General features: G+C 47.0%; 1 protein-coding gene and 1 long non-coding RNA gene across 3 annotated transcripts in view; one reads left to right on the plus strand and one right to left on the minus strand.

The window, feature by feature from the left end:
* Positions 1–1,429: 1,429 nt before the first annotated feature.
* LOC111755147 (uncharacterized) lies at positions 1,430–2,829 on the minus strand. The gene is made up of 2 exons (XR_002789726.2): positions 2,499–2,829; positions 1,430–2,304 (listed from the first exon to the last, which is right to left on the minus strand). It is a non-coding gene; the product is annotated as an uncharacterized LOC111755147 (long non-coding RNA).
* A 122-nt stretch (positions 2,830–2,951) lies between these two features.
* Tbc1d2b (TBC1 domain family member 2B) overlaps positions 2,952–23,057 on the plus strand; it is a 72,883-nt gene continuing 52,777 nt past the window's right edge. The window contains exons 1-2 of one of the 2 annotated variants that reach the window (XM_013145578.2): positions 2,952–3,305; positions 22,608–22,761. In XM_013145578.2, coding sequence (XP_013001032.2) covers positions 2,979–3,305; positions 22,608–22,761 — 481 coding nt within the window. In that variant the 5' untranslated portion in view covers positions 2,952–2,978. The remainder of the gene's footprint in view (positions 3,306–22,607; positions 22,762–23,057) is intronic. The other variant, XM_005000801.3, reaches the window with a different exon arrangement.

The following is a 23,057-nucleotide window of genomic DNA, read 5'->3' on the forward strand; positions in this document are numbered from 1 at the left end:
GGCCAGGCCAAGGGTTGGCTTCATCTGCTTGCGAGAACCCGCAGCAGTGCCAGATGGTATTGTTATACCCCATCTGTGGATGAGGAAGCTGGTACCCCTGATTCTCCCCAGCACCCCAGGATGTAGGCTGCAAGTGGCCTTGCACAGCCATGCCGGTAGCTCAGGAAGCCTGCTTCCTAGTCAGGGCTCCCAGGGTCAAAGCATTTCTGCTTCAAGGGCCACCTTGTCTCTCCCAGTTCCTCCACCTTCTTGGGACTATCAGGATTCTTTCTTTATATGTGCCCTGGGCTCCATGTCCCCCTAACCCACCAGCAGGGCCATCCTTGCCTCTCTGCCTTGGAGACAGTAGACTCCATCTGTGCCTTGGTGGTGCTGGTGATGGTGAGGGTGATGGGTCCCCAGCAGGGCTCAGGGAGGAAGCGAATATGTTACCCGTAGAAGCAGTGCTTTGACTAACTACAGTGGGCAGCGGAGCTCATGGATGGAGTAGAGCCCCGAGGAGAAGGGAAATTTGCTTGTGACATCTGGGAATATTAAGAGGGCTCAGAGCATGAAGACATGAAGGGTGGAGCCTCTGTTAGCTTGGGGAGCTGAGGAAGGATGACTGGGGTCCTCACAGTTAGGGTTTGCAACACTGTTACATTCAGAGCAAGCAGGGTGGGGGCTCTGGAGATCACATAGCCATCCAGCCCCTTGTACAGGTGGGAAACTGGGGCCCAGAGAGAGTGGAAAGGCACCCAAAGTCACATAGCATTCATATGACTGTAGTTGTTTTTTTCTCTAGGCTCCCTGCAGAACTTAAGGTTCACATCTTGGTGGCCCTGTGTCCCTGGGGTCTAGCAGATGCAGAAGGAACCTTTCGCCTGGGTGCTTCTTCTTAGCCTTTGCCTGCACCCTACACTCTGAGGAAATGGTCTAGGATGAGTCAGGCACTGGCCCTGTTTTCTCCAGGAGTTTGCCCAGAGGCTGGCCATGTGGGAGCAAGTTCACTGCCCCGATTTTCCTTTTTCAGTGGGCAGCTGCAACTTCTTCCAGGGTCAGCCACTTCCCTCTGATCACTAGATTCCTAGGAGGCTGGAGGGGGCAGGGGCTCATGTGGTATACAAGGCAGGTACTTTGGTCAAAGGCCTGTCTCAGATATACAGGCCGCAGGAAGCCGGTACCTGGCCACAGGATGTCAGTGTTTAATCTCGGGACTGCAATGTCTACTGGCCATTGTGTACTATGGTTTCAGTGTTTCCTCCTAATCCCAAGTCCTATTATAGTGTTCAGAGGCAGGGCCTTGGGAGCTAATTAGGAAATTAACTGAGGCTATAAATGGCCTTCATCTGCTGGATTGCAGCTTTCTAGGGGGAGGAGGAGAGACATGAGCTGAGATTCTTTGTTTGGCCACACAATGCCCTGGTTGAATGATCTTGAACTTCAGAACTGCACGCCTAATAAAGTTTTATTCTCTAGAAATTACCTAGCTTATGGCATTCAGTTACAGCAACAGCAGAAGACTTAAAACATCACTTAAGGTCTCCAAGGAATGAGGAGCCCTCAGAGATAGCTCCCTCTATATGAAAGGATGCCTTCCTCATGTCCAGCAGCCTCTGCCTCCATGTGACACCCACAGGCCTTGGTTCTGTGCTCTGGGACCCCAGGCCATTCCCATTCCCTTCTCACAACTCACCAGTAGAGCTAGAATGGGCCTGCTGCTGCTGGTGGCCTCTCCCCCTTTGCATGCTGCTTCTCAGCTTCTCCTTTTTGGTGCATTTCAAAGGCGCACTCCAACTTAACTGCTAACCCATAGGTCAAAGAATCATGCCCCTGTTACCATGAAGAGAGTGCAAGAGAGCAAAGTGGCAGCATCTTTGCTGTGGGTGCCCCAGGACAGGGGCCCTAGGGACAGTCAGATGCAGGTCGCTGGTGGGCATGGTGAAATCCTCCACATGTTTTTCTCACCTGCCTGGCCAAAAACAGGCAGTCTCATTGGTGTCTTTATCTACCTTGGAAAGCTGGGTTTTTGCCTGTGCCTTCTAGAGCATGTGTCAAATATGTAGAACCAGGAAGGGGAGTGAAGTATTTGCTTGATTTGGCCTTCTCACCAATGCAGCTACCAGCTTCCTTTTCTTTGGCTAAGGTGGAATCTGGCACCACTGTTCCCTTTGTCTGGAATGCTGTCCTTCCCTCCATGGCTGGTCACAGTGGTTCACGGCGTGTGCTTGGACCTGCTCTCAGAGTCACCTAGAGATACGGCTCCCTCTTCTCTGTTTTATTACCTGGTATCAGCATTTGCCTCTGACGTTGTTAGAAGGTTGTCTAGGTGAACACAGAAAACACAGTGGTAAGCGCTAGTTAGGTAGTGATCCTTATTTAAATAGCATCACAGCATTTAAGCAACGTGGCAATATTTACTTATTTTTTATCACTTCACTCCTTTACTAAACACAATCCCCCAAGGGCAGTGACATGACTGACTGCCACCCTTCATCTGCTGGTGCTTGGAACCCTACCTGGCACACAAGAAAGCGCTCTATGAATATTTGTTTAATTCCAGGAAGGACTGAGAAGTGGAGAGGCTGGCGGACTGCTTCGATTTTCATTCATGAACTCCACAAGTATTTACCGAGCTCCCACTCAGCACCAGGCAACAGGCCCTCTGGGCTTCACAATGTTGGCCTGTGCCTCTGGCAGGGCGGAGACTAACGCGTTTTCCATGGAGGAATCATTCAGCGTGCAGCTTCGCGCGGTCACTTGGTGGGCTGTGGGTCACTCATCCTCCTGCGGGACACGTGCTCGCGGGGCGAAACAGAAACCTGTCTTGGCGAACTACCAGCCTCCCGGAGAGGCGGGGAGGTGGGCCAGGGGCGGGGGCGGGGAGGCGGGCGAGAGTCCGTCGCGGGGGCGGGGCGGAGGTGGGACTACAGGTCCCAGGCTGCCCCGCGCGGCGGTGCGTTGGGAGCTGCGAGCTGCGGCTGGCGGGCGGGAGGGCGATGCCGGGTGCCGGAGCCCGTGCTGAGGAGGGCGGTGGCGCTGGCGGCGGCGAGGGCGCGGCGGGGCCGGCGCGGTTGTGCGGCTACCTGCAGAAGCTGTCGGGCAAAGGCCCGCTGCGCGGCTACCGCAGCCGCTGGTTTGTGTTTGACGCGCGCCGCTGCCACCTCTACTACTTCAAGACCCCACAGGACGCGCTCCCGCTGGGCCGCCTGGATATCGCCGACGCCTGCTTCTGCTACCCGGGTGCCGACGAGGCCGCAGAACCTGGCGCGGAGCTGCCCGCGCACTTCCAGGTGCACAGCGCGGGCGCCGTTGCAGTGCTGAAGGTAGGCTGCCCCCTGCGCCGCACGGACGGTCCCCTCGCCCCCGCGCCACATAGTTGGTTCCCAGGGCCCCTAGTGCGGGAGTCCCCCCGCCGGCGCCCACGCCCCGTCGCTGCACCCCTCTGCCGCACATCCCGCGTTTTGAGGTCCCTCGTCCCAGGTCTGACCCCAGCCTCACGATTTACGTCTGCTAACCTCACCCAGGGCCTGGTCCCCACCACCCGACTCGGGCCCCTAGGTCAGTACCCACGCCCCAGTCCTGCAGCCCGTACCCACGTCCCGCGTCCCGCGCGCCTGTGCTCAATCCCCACGGCCTCTCGCCCTGCGGTTGGTCACACCCCAGCACAGTTCCCTTGCCTCCTTGGACGCCCCACACCTCTTCCATCTTACCCCAGTTGGGCCCACCTCCATGCACTCTTACTTCCCCTTGCCCTTTCCCTGACCTTGGCCAGCGGGGCTGGGGGCTGTTCCTTCGGGCCTCAATCGTTGACTTTACTCCCCCCGCCCCTGCGCCCGGGTGCCCTGTCGTGTCCCCACCCCTCCATCCCTCAGATGTTAGTGGCAATCCTCCCAGAGCTGAAAGCTTCCTTTCGAAGGGCCACTTTTCTGAGTGGAGCTTGGTATGTCCTTTAACATTTCTGTACTTGAGCTGCCTCTCCTGGAAAGCTTCGCGGGAGTGTTGGATGAAATGATTCACTCTTTGCCCGTGGTCCTGGCCTAGCCTGGGCAATTAAGCAGTGTAGTAGACCTAAGGGTGGGGTGGGCTGGAGATGTAGCTCAGGTGAAAGCCCTGCGTCAGTCCCCAGAATCACACAAAGGTTTTCTGAACTGGTCTGTAAATGTTAGTGGACTTAGTCAGATGGCTGAGACCCTGAGATGAACTCCGCCCTTCTCTCTGGATGGGTGGAGGGGGTTGTGCTCCTGCTTTCTTGCCTCATTTGCACCTGGAGAGGTGGGAATGTTGCTTGGTAGTCCTGCCTTGTTGACTGGAGGCCTTGGTCCCCTAGCAGAAGTGTGTAGAGACATGTGGTAGAGTGGGTCCTGGAGCTGACAGCCAGCCCTAATCTAAAGGAATCGGATGGAGGCTTTCTTATCCTTTTTTTTTTTTTTTTTTTTTTTGGTCTTTTTGAGACAGGATTTCACTAAGCAGTTCATCCTGGTCTTGAGCTCATTTTGTAGCCCAGGCTGGTCTCAGAATTGTAACAATCTTTCTGCAGGGATGCACCACCATGCCCAGCCTTTTTGTTTTTCTTTGTTTTGGGGGGCCTCTGTCATCTTTTAAGCTCAGAGCACCCAGAGGGACCCTTGCTCACTGTCTGGTTCTTTGAGTCCCCTCTCTCAGGCTTCTTTCTAATTGCTCTTCCCTATTGCATTTGGGTGTTGCTCCAAAGCAGCAGGGCTGGGCTCTCTCAATGCTGGCTGGTGGAGAGCAGAGTGGACAAGTGCCCAGGCCTTGCGACCACAGGCCTGTTCCCGGATCCCTCCAGAGCCTGGCCAGCTGGAGCTGCTCCCAAGTCATTCTTAGAGCTTTGTGGATTCCACTTTGCCAATTGGCACAGGACCAGACTCCCATGGTCTCTAAGTGGGTGCAGGTGATCTGTTTCTGCAGAGGAAACCGAGGCACATTGCAGTTCAGTTTGAGGTTACTTAGCATCTGCACAGATTCAAGAGTGGCTGCACTAGTTCATGGTAACTTTCAGAGAGAGGCTTGTTCTCAGAGTACCTGAAGATCATCTTATGTCAGATGAATTTCCGGTGGAATTGTTTGTTTAAAAAAATGTGGAGCATCCTGTTTCAGGTTTTCATATGATTTTAGAGCCCTCCTCTATCATTCTTTTTTCTTTCTTTCTTGGCAGTACAGTACAGGGTGTTGAATCTAAGGCCTTTGTACTGAGCTGCATCCATACCTCCACAATCCCCCCCCACCCTTAAAAACATTTGAGACTGGGTTTTGCTAAATTCCTCAGTCTGGGCTTGAATTTGTGATCCTCCTACCTCTAGGAGGGCTAGGATTACTGGTGTGTGCACAGATAGTTCTGTCTTTTTCTTTGAGACAGGGTCTCACCATGCAGTGTATCAGTGGGACCACAAAGCTTACAATTAACAGTGAGGCTTCAGGCTTGGATTTGTAGCCTCAGGCTGCTGTTCACAGGTGCTGGACAAGTTTTATACCTCTCTATCCTGTTTCTACTTTGGTCTAGTGGGAGTTTTGTTCTCCTCAGGTGGTTTTGAGGATTCCTGAAAATGGCTGGTACAAAGGTGAGTACTACGTGGCAGCCATATGAAAGATCAGACAGTGTTTTAGGCTAAATCTGTGGCATATTCTTAGTATTCTTATAACAGAATGTTATGCAGTAGTGAACAGAAACAATCTCGAGTGGTGGGTGTCCGTTTGGGTGATTGTCACAAACATAAAGTTGAGCAAGAAATAAAAAATCACACAGTGATACCTTTTATATGAAGATTAAGAAGACTGAGTGAATCAGTATTATAGATTGTAGGAGTGCAGTATATGCTGCATCAGGAGAGGGAGAGCCATGTGGAGTGTGAATTTGGGGTAGTAGTTAACTCTGATGGGAGGAGAGGGAGTATGGCTGTGGAGAAATGTTACTTCTCAGACTGGGTGATTGATCAGTGCGTTAAAGTCAGCATATTTTTTTCCTGTCCAACTTTTCATATGCTCAGACTGGCTTTTTTTTTTTTTTTTTAAAGGAACTACATTTTAATATGGGTTATTTGCTTACTTGAAATTCTTTCATGAAATTCACTGACTTCATGAATATTCATGTATATATAACATTTGTCACAGAACAAGACACAAGACTTGAGGCCAAGTGTTGGCTTCTTAAAAGCGATGGAAACAGCCAAAGTTTTCCAGAAAGGAACAGTTGAGACAGAGGTTTTAGAGTCAGTGTATTTTAAGAAAGGAGAACTCTCCACAGTAATTCCTGTTGAACTGTAGAGTAACAATTTTATGGTGTTGAAACTGAAAAATAGTAATTCATCATTCTTTTCACATGGACTAATCCAAGAACTGATTTCTTTCTTTTCTTTCTTTTTTTGTCTTTTTGGACAAGGTCTCACTGTACAGTTCAGGCTGGCCTTGGGCTCACTTTGTAGCCCAGGTTGGTCTTAAATTTGCAAGGGACCTCCTGCCTCAGCTTCTCAAATGCTGGGATTACAGGAGTGCACCACCATGCCTGGCAAGAATTGATTTCTTTAGGCAGTAATGCAACTGTATAGGCTTAAGGCTGGATAATAGACCCTGACTTCCAAGGAGCTGTGAGTGTTAGCGAGGGGTTTGTCCCACTGGACTTTAGCTAGTTCTGTATAACTGCAGACTGTTTCTTCTTACAGATGATTTAAAAAGAGAAGAAAATTCAGCAATTTGCTTATTGTATTGTCATATGTTTTTCATTTTAAAGAGTCTTTCTGCCTTTTCTGGAGAAGCTGTTGTTTTGTTGGGCTTCTCCAAAATGCTTTATTGCTTGAGTTTTCATGAAAGCTGACACTGGAATTTCTTAGTAAGTGCTTTTGTTCCTAAAGTTGGAAATTGGGCTCAGTGCTGTTTTATAGAGGAGGGAAAGTAAGGGATGTGATTTACTAAAGATCATGAGCTAGACTGATACCCCATTGGAGGCGGAGGCTCTGGGAGCAGAGTGTGATGGACCATCTGATTGTCTGCCTCTGTGGTGATAGATTAGATTGATTTGGTTCAGATAAGGTATGGTGACTTTTCCTTCTACTGCATGAAATGTCTGTCCTTTGCGTGCCGAAAATAGGCCCCAGAAATGATTTATTGTTTGATTCTTTACCAGGATGCATAGATGGTGGGCATTTGAAAGTGACTGCCAGATTCTGGCAGAGCTTGGGCTGTGTGCGTGTGTGTGTGTGTGTGTGTGTGTGTGTGTGTGTAGATTCAGGTCTGGCCTGGGGCAGTTGTGAAATGAGCTGGTACTTATGGGCAGCTGGGCATGTTCCTGGCTGGGGGTAAAGCTTGAACAACCCTGTGCTTCCAGACCTACACAGTCTCCAGCACAAGAATCATCACCTGCCTGGCCATACTTGGAGTCTCTACTTGCCATGTGCTATGAATTGAATATTTGTGTCCTCCTTAGAATTTTTAGGTCACCACCTTAACTCAGAATGTTATGGTATTTGGAGGTGGAACCATTGGGAGGCAGTTAGGCCTGGAAGATGGAGCTTTAATGAATGGTGTTAGTGCCTTTAAAAAGAGATCCAGAGAGGTGTTCCCTATCTTTGCCTGCGAGGGTACAGTAGAAACATCTTGCTGTGCAACCCAGAAAGTGGGCCTCACCAGGACCTGAACTGGCCACCCCATGGCCTTAGATTTCCTAGCTTTCAGAATTGTGAAGGGGTTTCTTTTGTGTAAACCACTCAGTGTATAGTATTTTTTCTTTTTTTTGGTGATGGTGGTGGTACTGGGGGTTGAACTTAGGATCTCGCCACTGAGCTAAATCCCCGGCCAGTATTTTTCTCATTTGTTGAGTAAGGAATAGTAAGCCTTGATTTTGGTGTGAGCCTTGGCCCTGTAGAAGTGATACGCTGAACTCCCAAATCTATGGGTGTGGCATATGACCTTCTTGCCTTTTGTCATGGGGGTGGCTGCCATCAGTAACAGCCCACTGAGTATAATAATAGGCATAAGGAATCCAAAAGAGGGCTGTGATTCTTCTTTTCCCCAAGCAATGAGAGTATAGCTCTGTATTTTTGGGTATTTTGTATTTCATATCCACATTTTGGACTCTGGGTACACTGCACTGTAAGGAGAGATTTTTTTTTTTTTTGAATGGAAAGGGCCATATATCTACCTGAGAGTTGTGGGTTGTGCCAGTATCCACTGTTGTGGTACAGAAACAACCATTTAATACATGTGGCTGTGTTCTAGTTTTTCTTTATGAATTATGAAATTGGAACTTCATGTAATCCATGTAAATTTACATGTCACAAAACAGTTTTTCTTTTGCAGCCATTTAAAAATGTTGGAATTCTTTTTGACTTGTAAGTGGTACAGAAATAAGCAATGGGCAGAATCTGAGGCTTTAGGTTCAGGGCAGGGACCTGTCTTAGAAAGGCTTCAGGAACTGCTCATTTTAATTCTCTCACAGTTTGTATTTAGGCTCTAGGCATACAGACTGAATTAGACAACATACTTCCTGTCTTTCTCTGCTTTCAGTATAGTGAAGATGGGGTTAGGGAAATCATTCATAAAAACTGAGGATAGAGTTGTAGTGCATGTGTAGGGGTAGTCTGGATCTAATTTGGGATTGGAGAGAGCTAGGTGAGAATGTGATTTTGATGACTGTAGTTACCTGGGGGAGAGTGGAGAGGAAGAGGTGGGGTATAGAGGAAAGGGACGTGCTAACCCTAGCAGAGGCCTGGACAGAGAGCTGGTTACACACAGGATGTGTGCAGTGCCAGGTCATTGCTAGGGGATGGAACCTTTGGGAAAGGCAGGCCTGGCTTCTTTGCACAGTTTTTGGGAATGTGGCAGGATATTGTGGTCATCAGTGAATGAAAGAGATTTGGTGGCTTATTAACAACGGATGCATTGCTTCCAGGTCTAGGGGGATTCGAGGTCAAGGAGGCATCCGATTCCTTTGTGCTGAGGGTGCACTCTGCTTTAGAGATATGGTACCTTTGAGCTGTGTGTCTCCACTTGGCAAGAGAGTCAGCCAAGCTCCCGCTGACCTGTTTTGTAAGAGAATATTTCATATGCTAGCTTAATCACACCCCAAAAGACCCTTCCTTCCTCCTCCCTCCCCTTCCTCCCCCCCCTTTTTCTCCTCCTCCTCTCCTCCCTGTGTTAGGGATTAAACCCAGGGCTGTGTGAGTTTTAAGCACACTGTCTACCACTGAACTACAGCCCCACCTTACTCTTAATATTGTCATAGTGGGGCTTTAATATGAATTTTGACGGCACACAGACAGACCATGACATTGATGGTTTGGTCATGTCCAGGTTTTTTTAAATTTATTTTTTGCATTGCTGGATATTGAACCCAGAGCACTGCATGTACTATATTCCAGCCCTTTTTTCAATTTCCTCTGAAGTAGGTTTTCCATGTTACTAGGTTGGCTTCAAACTTGTGATTTTCCTGACTTTGCTTCTGTTCCATTGCGTCTGGCTGTGTCCAGTGTTCTTATTTAACTGTTGGAGGATTTCTTGTCTGTGTATTAAAAGTTCAAGTATTTATGTGTTATGCCCTGGCAAGCAGGTTTAAAAGTGGGCAAATATAAAACTGAGCTATCTTCAACAGTTGCTTTTGAAGCACTTTGTTTCTGAATGGGATGTGGTGAAGTCTGTGAGGGTGGCCTTGGTCTGTGTGGCTCGGACCTGTGTGTACTGTTGGGTTTCCTTCCCTGCAGCCTTTCTGACTGACTTCTCTCTTGAGTTCTGAATTTTGCCTGTTGTGCTCAGATGCACATTGTTTATTTCCTTCCCTTTAGAGGTGACCATCTCTTTACACTTTAATTTTTATTTTAAAGAAAAAAAATAAAAACCAAAACAATTCCAAAAACAGAGTAATAAGAAATTGACAGTAGTTAATATAGTGTCTATTTTTTTATTTTAAAGAGAAAAAAAAAACGAGAAAAATCAAGAAGCAAACAATAAGAATAAAAACAAAACAACAAAAACAATAACGATACAGAATTTCAAAACGAGATGATAGAAATTTAACAGTGGTTGTTATATTGCATGTTGTTATCTTCAAAATACTTGCTCAGACTATCGCTTAAGAAGTAGAGGGTTGGGCTGGGGATATAGTTCAGCAGCACAAGCGCCTGCCTGGAATGTGCAAGGTCCTGAGTTTGATCCCTGGTACAGAAAGAAAGAAAGAAAGAAAGAAAGAAAGTAAGTAAGTAGAGGGTCAATAGTCTGAGGCTTTTTTGAGACAGCATCTCACTGTATGTTCCAGATTGGCCAGGAACTGACTGCATAGCCCAGGCTAGCCTTGAGCTCACTTGAGTCCTCCTGCCTCAGCCTCCCAAGTGTTGGCATTACAGGCATCACCACCATTGCCAGTGTGGGCTTCCCCATTAATTGCTGGATTTCAGCCTTCCTATCTCCAGCAAAACAGACTACAGACAGTTACCTCCTCCACCTCCCACTGAGAAGAAACTCTACCACCTGTTGTTTAGAAATGACTTAGATTAGGGGAAGTGAAGGAGTTTTAATAGGGGATTTTTGGTTCTGATGGAGAGAGATTTGTACAAGGTTTTAATGCCATTTGAATCAGTGTTTCCCTGAGTCCTCAGATGGGGTTTCTTGCTTTCTTATAAATCTTTTCCTGGGGTGCTCAGTTTAGTAAACACTTGGGCACTTCTGAGGGGTGAGAAGCTGCAGGGAGTAACCGTGGTTGCGTGACTTGCCTAGTAGGCAGTGGCCCATGAGGTAGCACAGGAGCGCCCTGAGCTGACTGGAGACTTGAGAGGATTTGCTCTCTGCTATGATCAGGCATTTCACAGCCTCCAAGCCTATGTGCTGTGCCCCCCGGGGTGCACATGCACCACTGTCTCTCTCATATTTAAAGGGAAACCAGGCACCTGTTAAATGTTCAGGGTATGTGTATTGGTGAAAGGAATGCTTGGAGCTCTCTAGTCACCCTGAGAGAGCGGGTGTGGTGTGCATATGGATGGAAAATGGTGATTTCATGGCCGAAAGGAGGTTTGCAGTATCCCTTTATTTTGTTTTCAACATTGTGCATCTTGCTGCAAATAGAGCAGTGAAAACTTGATTGAGTTAGGAAACTATAGTGTTAAAGTGTTACACATAACTTAGCACATTATATAATTGAAGCATTGTAAGAGTTTTGGAAAAATTTCTGGAGAGAGAGACCATGTTTTTCTATAGTATTCAGCATTGGGAGATAAATATCAACTGTGTAATTTTTGATTCTAGGGAAGGTCTGGCATCTTTCCAAATAAATAGGGGGCGAGGCACCCTTTATATAAAATATTAATCTGGATAGGGCTGGGCTCAGAAATCTGTGGCTTAGCTAATAGTTTCTGAGGCCATGGTGCAGTTGGAGAGATCTGTATTGCAGTACTAGTTTTGTCAAGAGACACTCCCTGGCGAAGATGGGCAGGGAGTAGGTAGGTTTTAGAGAACTGTGGAGCTGTACAGAGACTCGGTTCCTCTTGTGACCCACTGAGATGAGGACTAGCGTTTTTGGATAAATGTGTGCACTTGCTATTGGCTTAACTCTACCGAGATCAGCTGTGTGCAGAAGTGGAGTCTGGTAGAAAAGAGCTTGGGAGCTAGCATTGTCTCCATTCCCACTGCACCCCCATCCTTTCCTGGGTTGGTATACTGGAAAGAGCTGGGTGCCCTGAGCAGACTGTGCAGGCTGAGTGTTGTGTGATGAAGGTTAGGCAGACCATGATATCAGGGGTGTTGATCTTGGATTACAGGAATTATTTCTAGGCAGCAAGCTCAGTTTTCATTTCCCTCTCTTTCCTTCTTTTCTTTTTCTTTTTTCTTTTCTTTCTCTCTGTCAGTCTGTCTGTCTTTTTCTTTCTGGTACCAGGGATTGGACTTATATGATCTTATACTTTCCTGGCAGGTACTTACGTTACTGAGCTATATCTCCAGGAACCTCTTCCCTTTTTTGGTTTTTAGAGACAATAAGTTTTAGTCTGTAGTCCAGGTTTGCCTTGAACTCACTATGTAACCCAGGCTGGCCTTGAACTCAGGCAGTCCTCCAGCTTCAGCCTCTGAATGCTGGGGTGACAGGTGTGGACCATCCCACCCAGCTTTCAGCTTTCTTGATGTTCAAGAGAAACTGCAGGAAACTGGCTGGGATTTCTATACTTTTTTTTTTTTTTTGAAATGATATGTTGCCATGTTGTCCAGTCTGGCCTTGAACTTGCATCTTCCCACCTTTGTCCACAAGTGGCTTGTACTGTGGCACATACCCCCACTAGAGCTCTGTGTACTATGGTTTCCTAGATTACTGATATATTTTTTAGATAGGATCTCACTGTGTAGTCCAGGCTGGCCTTGAACTTGTGATCCTGCTGCCTCAGCCTCCTAGTGCTGGCACTACAGGTGTGGGCCAATTAACCAGTGGCCACTTACCCCACGGTCCTTGCAGAAGAAGGGTATCTGGCAGGAATTCAGGTTGCCTCTGGCTCGGGGAGCTTGCCCCACGCCTTCTCTGGGTGCTTTGATACACTGTCATTGAGGGGTTTTGTGAAGAGATAGTCAGTGGTGTTTATGTTCTGATAGTTATCCCAAAGTCAGTGGGGAGGACTCAGTTCAGTCTGCCTTGTGCCACATGTTGTAGTGAAGAGACTGACTCTAAGCCAGGTGTTTGCTGAGTCTTCCCCAGATCTGTGAACACTACCCTTTGGAGACACTTCATACATGTGTTGTGGTGCATTAGGAGCAAAGCTGCTCAATCTTTCATTATTGTTGTAGGAGATACTCAAATTGTATGTTGAAGGATTTTGTGTTCAGCATAAGCTGAAGTTTAGTCAGAGGCCACAGCTGATCTGAGTGAAGGAAAGGATCTCTCCCTCTGTATTGTTAAGGGTAGTACCAGACCTTGCTCTTGTGGGTACTGATTGAGCCAGAAGATTAATTAGGGGAAAGGGTAGTGATGTTCCTTGAGGACATCCCCTTTAGCTGCCTCTCTGAGGGTGAGGTATTCAGCAGAGGAAGGGGATCTTGGCTTCTTTCCTCAAGAGGGAGCCAGTTTTTTTTTTTTGTTTGTTTTTGGTTTTTTTGAGACAGTCTCATTTGGTTCAAACTGATCTTGAACTCACTCTGTAGCCCAAGATGGCCCTTGAATTCATAATCATCCTCCTGCCTCAGCCTCTTAAGTACTAGGATGTAATAGGAAGCTGGAGGACTGCCTGAGTTCAAGGCCAGCCTGGGTTACATAGTGAGTTCAAGGCAAGGTACCTGAGTGTCATTGGAGATTTCCCTCCTCCTCCAGCTCCCTAAGATTCCTACTCCTGTAAAGACTACCAGAAGTCAACAGGGCTCCCAGATTCTGGGTACTGACTTTCTGCCCAAAGTCTGTGATAGATGGGACTGAATCTGTGCCCCTCCCTATCTCCTAGAGCTTCATGGTCAGCTGCCCTGTATGCCAGGTTTGAAACCAAGATAATGCAATGTTGCCCTAGAATAGTGTCAACTTCCCAAGTGCTAGGATTATAGGTGTGCACTTCTGTGCCAGCTAGAAACCAGTTTTTTTAAGCTTTCCAGTTTACCCAGCTTTCTGGTGTATGCTGTCCCAGAGGCAATGAGCTGATTGAGACCCTTTTATTTTTGTCCTACAAAGGGAAGCAGCTCCTTTAGAACTATAGTTCTCACACTTGGATGTGGGAAGAAAGCCTCCTCTGTGGAGACTGTGGGCTCCTGCTCTAGAGATTCTGTTCCAACAGTTGGGCCAGGTGGGTCTTGGGATCCACATTTCCCCCAGTATCAGCTCTTTGCCAAAGATCTCCATGGCTTCTCCCTGGAAATTGCCTTCCCCAGGTTACAAAAGATCACTTTTCTTGGCTTGGCTTGGCTTGGTAGCAGCTTTCTGAGTGGACTAGAAATAACTGAACTGCATGGGCTCAGAGCAGTGAAGCGTGAGCCTTTTGCTGCCATCTGTGGTTTGCAGCTATAAATTCTTTGCATTGTGGGTTTCTATTTGCAGTAAAATTTTGAGTCCAACTCCCAGGTGGCCTCAAGGTTCCTTTCTCCCCTGCCGGGGCCCCTCTGCACGTGTCATCTTTAGGGAAAGAGTTTTGCATGACATCTTTGGGCATTTCTGAAATGCATTCTGATGAGTGCTAGAGCCACATAATTGGTGAGAACTTTGTCGAGGGAGATGTTTTACCTGAGTGTCATTGGAGATTTCCCTTCTCCTCCAGCTCCCTAAGATTCCTACTCCTGTAAAGACTACCAGAAGTCAACAGGGCTCCCAGATTCTGGGTACCGACTTTTTGCCCAAAGTCTGTGATAGATGGGACTGAATCTGTGCCCCTCCCTATCTCCTAGAGCTTCATGGTCAGCTGCCCTGTATGCCAGGTTTGAAACCAAGATAATGCAATGTTGCCCTAGAATAGTGTCGTCCTGGAGGCCAATGGCTGTGGCTGTGAGAGGTATTTATCCTGAACTCTAAACCCTGCCCTCTACTCTTGTGCAAAGCAGTGATAAGAACTCACAGGAATGTAGCGCTGTGATCACTGGAGGCCTTGTGCTCCTGTTCTAAAACTAAGCACTTGGAGAGGTTTCCACATTTCCTGTTGGAAGGACAGGCCTGGAGAATGTCTTTTTCCTTGCTTCAGTCCCAGCACAATCCATGACCACCTACGGGTGGGCAGCTGGGCAGGGAGAAACTCCAGGTACCCAGGTTCCTCGTAAGCTACATATCCTTCTCATCCGCTTCCCCACGGGTGCATGTGGCTTCCCTCGGTTCTGTGTGTGGGCTCCCTTTGCATACCACTCTAGGGGAGGTTTCTCACTTCCATAAAGTGGTCAGCATTTAAGAAAAGTATTGCTTCAAGATGAGCCTAAGAAGTGCCCTAGGCACTGGCTTTAATGTCAGAGAAGCGGTGTTCCCCACCAGCTCCTGTCAGTGCAGTTCCCAGTGAGGCTTTTCCCTGGGACCAGCCACCACTCCTCAGAGTGGGCCTGGTGTTTGGTAGACTTTTGAGGAGTCAGACCTAGTTCAGGTGATTATCTTGGTGAGATACAAGACATGCTGATCTAAGATAATTGAAAGAGACCCAGAATGAGAATTGGTTGTGTCCCTTGAGGACTGGAGGTTTGCACAGTTGTATTCTGTCGCCAAGGAGTGGGAGGCCGAAGATTGTCTTTTGTCTCTGTCTCTGAGCCAAAACAGACCTCAGAATCTTCCAAGGGAAAAAGACATTATTTTCCATTGACACTGAGCCAGGTCTTTTAAAAGTATTTTCAAGCTCATGATTTTGAAACATTCGAAAGAAAGTTTGAAACCTAAAGTTACTCACTGAATTTTGGGTTTAGCCTGTTTTCCATTTGAATTTTGTTTTGCATTGTCAGGCTGTCTATAGTGTCCTTGTGCTTTTTATTGCTTATAGACAAAGAGTTTTAGACATGTTTTGGAAATCCAGATATCCATTCCTGAGTTGAAGAAAAAAGGAGTTCCTTTATCATGAGCAGCCATTGTTGCCTCTAAAGAACTAGGGGTGAGACTGCCACACGGTGCAGTGCATCCTGTGAGGTGTGTGGCTGTGGCCCACCTGTATGCATGGTCTGCTTAGAACCATGATGGACCTGAGTCAGATTCCCGAACAGTAAGGGTCACCATCAACTAGGACTGTGTGAGTGCTTCCATGTGGGATCCTGGATAGCCTCACCAGTGCGTTTGAGCTGGGCCTTGAGGAGCAGGAGAGGAGTTGAGGGGCACAGTGGTCTTGAGCACAGTGGGAGCAGAGCTGGCTCTAGGTATAGAGGTATGGGAGGAAGTTTGTGATCCTGTGGAGTCAGGGGCAGTGTGGGCCTCATGACTACACCAAATGCTTGCCGTTGGAAACTTTAGGAGTTTGGAGCATAGAATACCTGTGACTTCACTGACTCAGTGCCTAAGAAGGTTTGGAGGAGGAGGCTGATGACAGCAACTCCATGAAGAGGAGGAGGTTGCAGCAGGCCACGGTGAAAGAGACAGGAAAATGTCAGGGGTAGGGCCCAAGAGGCTGACGGGGTCAGGAGAACTGTCACTGTCCTCCTTGGATTTGTTTATGTGTGGTCTTGTTATTTTTCACTGTGGTTTATTTATTTTTTTGGTACTGGGGATTGAACTCATGATCTTGTGTATGCCAGGCAGGCCCATTGCTGTTGAGCTAAATCCCTAGCCCACACTGTAGTTTACTTTTAAGAAAAGTTCCTGAGAGCCCAGTGTGGTGAGACATGCCTGTAACCCAGCTACCCAGGAGGCTGAGGCAGGAGGATTGAGAATTCAAGATCAACCTGGACAACTTAATGAGACTGTTTCAAAAAATAAAAAATAGTTGGAGATGTAGCTTAGTGCCACTACTGAGTAGCACCCTGTGTTTGACTCTCAATGTCAGTGTCACATATACATACTCTCTCTCCTCTCTCTCTATATATGTATGTATCTATATGTATCTCTCTCCCTGTCTCTCCCTAGAGCAGAAATGTTGCTGTGGTAGCTGTGCTCTGTCAGGCTCAGTGATACCACACTGTCTTCTGGAATGATGGGGGACAGCCTCTTCATGGGAGTTGTCTTTGCCCTGGAAGTTAATCCACAGGGTTTAAATTGAACTTCAATGTTGCTTGAGGTCATGAGCATTTCAGTATTTGAGAAAAACCAGAGAGGAACTTGTGGTTCCGGCTGAAATGCTGAGAAGGGCTTTTGTCTGGTGGACACTCTCCTCCTTTGTAGCAAGCGGTGCAGCACTGCAGTTGAGTTTTGCAGCAGGCCGTGAGGTCTTAGGCAAGCCCTGGAAGCTGGAAAGTTGATACTTCCTGGGTACTTGCTGTGTGCCCAGCCCCTTCTGAGTGTCACACCTGGGAACCCTCTTCATCCTGCGACTGCATCAGAGAGCAGGCTTCCTAACAGAGTGTCAGAGTTCTGGACAAGTTAAATAACACAGGTTGCAGGTGCAGGGTTGGGACAACCAGGCAGCAAGGTGCCAGGTCTGTGGGCAAGGAGATGGCTCTGTTTATGAGAGTTAAATGGCAGCATGTGTGAAATGAAAGTATCTTAATGATATTACTAATAGACAGGAGTAAGTATATTAGATTGAAGAGTCTGTCATTTCAATTTTATGAGGAAAAATGCTGTATGTGTTTACAAGTAGAAAATGTTTAGAAATACATCAGTAGAGGTTATTTTTGGTGATGGCGTTATATTCATTTTGTGTTCTTCTTTGTTTTTCAGGTTTTTCATAGAAAATGTAGCTTATTTGAAATAAAATCGGAGATGTATTTTTAGAAAAATAAAGATAAACAGGTACTCACCAGGCAGAGAGGAGCTCTATGAGACCATGGGAGGTGAAGCTCCCACCCACACGTGCACACCTGGGCTTTCCCTGCATTTTTACTGTCTTTTAATTTTATTCATGGTGTTTTAGACACAGATGTGTTCTCTGCATGCTCTCTTTTTGCGTTTAAAGAGACCCTTTTCAACTCAGGATGGAAATGTGAGCACAGTAGTTCCTCTGCATTGCTGGGAAGTGGCACCCAACCCTAGGGAAGTCGCCAACTTCCTGTGCAGCCTAGCCTGCCAGTGCCCTTGGGAGAGGCTTCCAAGTGTCTGTCCCTCTGGTGTTCACTTTGAGGCTCAGTCATAGAAGAGTAGTTTGTTTTCCTGGCCTTACTCTGTTGTGGTATGCATGACATTGTGAATCTTGTGGCAAAACTTTGGTTTTGACTGTTCTGGAGATCTGTGTAATGAGTTAGATATTTGGGTGTTTTTTGTATTTAAGGCACTGAGCGGGGCACTAGTTCCTGTTGAGATTGTTATGAATTTAGGAATCCAGGCTCATCTGACCTCTTGAGTAAGCTCCTCTTTCAGAAGATGGAGGGGAAATGCACACTCACCCCAGGGAAGCCTCTTCTGAAGAGTTGGCATTTGCACAGCACTTTCGGCAGTGAGTAGAAATTGGGCAGACTGGTGTTATGAAGACCTAGGGAATAGCCTGGGGAGCTCTCAGACAGTGGACACTGGCACCTGGGCACTTGTGGGTTGGTTGCGTGGTACCTGCTGAGTGGTAGAACTTTGCTTCATTTCTGTTCCTTCCTGTGTGACTGGAATACCTGTCTGTCAGAGCTTGGGACTGCAGCATTTTAAGTGGCCAGTCTCTCAGCCATGTCTTCATGTCTCTGGCCAGGGGTATAGGGCAGATACCATGTGGTGGTGGTGACCGGCTCATCAGCTGACTTGAGGCTCAGTGGATGGACTCTTGATGATAGACTGTCGAAGTGCTATCTGTGAAGCCAGACCGTTCAAAGGTCATACCCACCCACTGTGAGGGAGCAGGAAGGATACCGAGACCCTAAGCCATCAGCCAGAACAGCTGATGTCTTGGTACTTAAGAATGTTGATGGCTGCTTGGACATCAGTAGAAGTTGGTGTGGGGAAAAATGAGGAGGTGCTGTTTAAAGGAGAGAGAAGTTGTTCTGAGTCAAAAAACACTGTGGAAGGGGATACTGTTGGCTGCCCCACATGTGTGGACCCTGTGCTCAGACCTGCATCACAACCCTCTGAGCAGTGTCTCCTGCCATAGTGTTTCTCAAGTGAAATCTTGTTTGCTATCATGATGAAGACCAGCACTGGTTGATAAAAGTACAGTGTGAGCCACACACGTACTTTCAAATTTTCAAATAGCCTCATCAGATGGACAAAATTGATTTTAGCATATTTAACCCAGTATATTCTAAATATTTCATGAGGTGGCTTGGTAGTCAGGTATGATTGGTGCCTACTGTGTTGGACAGGACAGATCCGAACTGATTTTACCAGGCCTGGCCCTGGAAAGATGTGTGTGTGATCGCCTATCTAGTAGGATCAGGAGAGGCCAAATGGTAGTCTCTCTCTGTTAAAAAGATACCAGATGGAACACGGAGCAGCAGTCTGCATTTCTGCTGACTGCGCTGTTTTTCCTCATGCTTTGCCTTAGAAACCTGTGTGTTTCTGCTTTTGACTTTCACCTTCCTAAGGGAAGCGCTTTTTGGGACTGGTACCAGGTGTCTCCAGTTGCAGCTCCAGAGGGTTCCAGGCAGACTTTTTTCTAGCTGCTTTGGGACTGAAGTTAGGATTCTTCTAGAGCCCTCTAGACTTGTAGAAGACAGTGAGCTCTAGTTGTTCACTGTCTTGAGATAGCTCTCTGCCTGTCTTGTTGACTAGATTTCCACAACATAATATTAGATAGTAAGGCATGTGATCTGAAGGCTTCTTTGCCCCAGGAATTCAGTGAGAGGTAAATAGGTGATTATTAATTGTTCCCAGTTAGATTTAATACTAAAGACTGAAAAGGAAAAGGTTTTCCTGTAGTACAAGGTTTTCACTGTGGCCACATCACAGGAGACAGTAGAGAGCTGATGAGGATCTCATCACCTCAGACACATGCCCACCTCACCGCTGGGATGGAGGATGGGGTCACAGTGTTGACAGTCTTTAATTCATATGTGACCCCAGGTACTACTTCCCTTCTGGGCCTACCACAGCAGGGAGGAGAAGTAGGGACTTTGGCTTTGAGTTTAGCCATAGTTGTGTCTCCTGTCCCCATCTGCTTCCAGAATCCCTGTTGCCCTCTTGTAGGGACTCCAGTGTTCCCTTGGCCCAGCCCTTCTGTCTACCCTGCAGTTGGCTGCTGTCTGGACTGCAGGCTGTGGGGTGTGTCTTCCAGATAGGTTCTGGGCTTCTGGCCCTGTGCTGACCTTCTCCTCTTCCTAGTCATCTCTGGAGTGGTGACATTGCTCATTGGGGCCATTATCTTGTAGGCTTTCTGCTCCCTTCTGGGTAGGAGTAGGTCCAGCCACACCAGTTGTTCTGGCTCCTGGTATCTCCCTGGGGCTTTGTAGACATCCTATGCAGATGTTCCCCTCATGGCCTAGAGCACTTCTGTTCCCTGCTCTTTCTGGCTGCTGCCTGCTTCACCTTTAAGACCTAGCTTTGGTATCACCTCCCGATTTGGTACACACTTATTCCTTCAGTATTTGGTAAATAAATGTCCTGCTGTGCAAGTGGTGCTGAGCTGGAGGTTACAAAAATGAGACCATCTTAGACTTTGTGTTTATCAAAGCAAACTGACAGGGAGCCAGTACTCTGCAGCTTTCAGCCTCTGTGTGGGTGGTGATGTCAATTCTGTGTACCTGGGTCTTCTTAGTGCTCTCCAGGCACCACGGCCCCACTTTATCCCCTCCCTTCTCTTAGCACTCAGCACACCGTGGAAACAGCTGGTATTTTTTTCCCCCTAGGCCAGTCTCACTTCAACTTACCTCGTACGTGCAGTCAACATTGGTTGAATTCACCAGTGAAGCTTACCTGATAGAATCATTTCTCATAGATACCCAGATGTATGGATGGTTTTCTTTATTGAGGACCAGTGTTCAAATGCTGCTAAAAACAGCCCTAGCTGTAGCCTCAGTGCCTGGGGGTTATCTTGTGCTTACCAGTAATGCAATGTGGTCTCTAGGTGTGTCACTTGCTGTTAGGCCCGCAGAGCCGGTTTCCACCCCGCCTCTCCTGTGGGAGTCACTGCGTCTGAGGTCTGCACATTTTGTTGGATGGCAGTGTAGATGAAGTTCTTTGGTCTTTCTTCTTGGGATTTCTTCACAGGGGCAGTCTGGAGGTCTGTGGCCTTTAACTTGTGATCCAGTCTCTTTATTTAAACCATGGTTTGTGGTTTGTTTTTCTCCTATATCCTGGTTACCTTTTTAAGATGTATTTTCTTTCAGAATACAATTAATTTATGGCATGCAGTTTTTTGGATTTGGACTGGTGCATGAAATCATGACTCTGTCCTGATAGTCACAGTGTAGTCAGCTGTCACCTTGCCTCTAAGCCCTGGCCACTCCAGTTTTGTTTTCTGTGTGTGTAATTTTGCCTATTCAGAACATTGCATAAGTGGACTCAGACAGCATATGGCCTTTATGGTCTGGCTTCTTGCTCTTAGTGGTGTGCATTTGATATCATCCATGTTGGTGAGTTAGTGGTTTGGTCTGTTGTGTAGATGTGCCACAGTCTGTTTATTCTCCAGATAAAGTAGACTCAGGTTATTTGCAAGTTTTGATGGTTGTGTGTAAAGCTCTATACACATTCACACACAGGTGTACACATAGAGTTGCTTGATGAATGTGTCACTTAGAAATGCTAGTGTTTCCTAAAATAGCTCGCTCTTTGGTATTTCCACTAACAGTTTATGAGCATTCTGGTTGCTCAACACGCCTGTCAGAGTTTGATATTGTTAGCTTCAAAAACTATTAGCCATTAGAACTAGAGATTTTTGTTTTTGTTTTTGTTTCACTGCATTGGGGAGTGCAGTCAGGGTAGAGCTATATTTTTGACCATTTTACTTTTTATTTTGAGATAGGGCAGCTGTATTGTCCAGGCTGGTCTTGAACTTACACCTACAGCTTTCTGAGTGGCAGTGATTACCGGCATGTACTATGCTCAGCTGATCTGCAACTTTTTCTGTATATTCTGGCCATTAGTTGATGTGATTTGGCAAGTGCCCTCCATACCTATTCGAGGTTTGATTTCTTGAGATGGATGGGTGCTCAGAGTGAAGGAGCAGCTGGGAAATGAGTCTTTCCTAAAACTCTTTGAGGAAAGTGTCACTGTCTTGGGATTTAAAAAGATTTCTTATTAATTGGATTAAAAATTTTTGTTAGAACAAAAGCTTCTGTGGTGGATTAACTAATGGTTAATTTGTAACACCCAGCTGAACTGAATCAGTGTGGTTCTGGTTGTAGAAGGTCTATCTGAGGATTGTTGCCAACAACATAAAAAGAGAGCTGGAAGGGAAGATGGTGAGCTGTTGACCCTCCTGGAGAAGCTTGTCATGCTGGCTTTCCTGCTATGAACTCAGCTGTTCTCATCATTGGAGGAGCTCAGGTCCTTGCTGTCACTAAGGACAGCTGTGGTTGTCTTTGGGGGAAGCTCTAGTCCTTACCTTGAGCATCACTTCCTGGCTCCAGCACAAGATCCCTCAGCCTGCTGGCACAGATCCTTCATCTCACTGGAATAGACTTTTTAGCTTCTGCCACTGAGCTTTGGGCCTACCCAGTGCAGATCCTTGATACAGACTTGCATGAGACATTGTCATTGGCTCCAGACCTCAAGATGGACTTGTAGATGATGTTGCTATGGGCTCTGGGTCTTCATCTGGACTTCTACAGGCCCTCAGCTGGATTTTTTGGATATCTACTGCATCAGATCTTTTGCATTCTTCTGCATTTGACCTTTTGGATGAATATTGTAAAATAGTCCTATAGGGGCCAGGGATTTAGTTCAGTGGCATAAACACCTGCCTGGCAAGTGCGAGGTTATGAGTTTCATCCTTGGTACCAAAAAAAAAAGTCCTATAAATTATGTGTCTTGTCTCACCTCCCCTCCAGCAAGTGTTCAAGACTATAAATTATGTGTCTTGTATTAAATTTATTATCTTGTACATCCTGGCTATAACAGCTACCAATCCTGTAATTCAAATTTCCTTGTTTTCTCCTTATTGCTCCCTTTCACATGACAAGGTGCACAGTCTCCATCAGACATAAGTTTTTAAGCTCTTGGTCCTACTTGTGGCCATAACAAATTTTTCTTACTCTCTTTCTAGGCTCCTAATCGTCAGCTCATGACTTACTGGTTACAGGAGTTGCAGCAGAAAAGATGGGAATATTGCAACGGCCTGGACATGGTGAAGTGGGACAGCAGGACGTCCCCCACTCCTGGAGAGTTCCCTAAGGGCCTTGTAGCCAGAAGTAACACAGGTAATGTGGCGGGGAGAGAGGCCATGCCAGTTCTCTCTGTGTAGCCACTTGACCCAGCAGGTCACCTTGGCTGTGGATAAACGTGAATTCAGAATGGAGATAGCAGTGATGGTCCCTTCTAAACTGGCAACATCCCACACTTATGGTGCTTCTAGGTTCAGAGTCATGTTCAGCGTAGGGATTTTAACCCTCAAGTACTCATTTTTTTTTTTTCCTGGATTCATGGCATTTGAATAACTTTCAATAATTCCTGACCGTTTGCAATCCAGGGATGTGCTGTTATATTTGAATATCAA

The sequence above is a fragment of the Cavia porcellus genome, unplaced genomic scaffold, assembly GCF_034190915.1.
Source record: "Cavia porcellus strain 051 isolate PalLab524CR breed Dunkin Hartley unplaced genomic scaffold, mCavPor4.1 scaffold_38, whole genome shotgun sequence".
Taxonomy (NCBI): domain Eukaryota; kingdom Metazoa; phylum Chordata; class Mammalia; order Rodentia; family Caviidae; genus Cavia; species Cavia porcellus.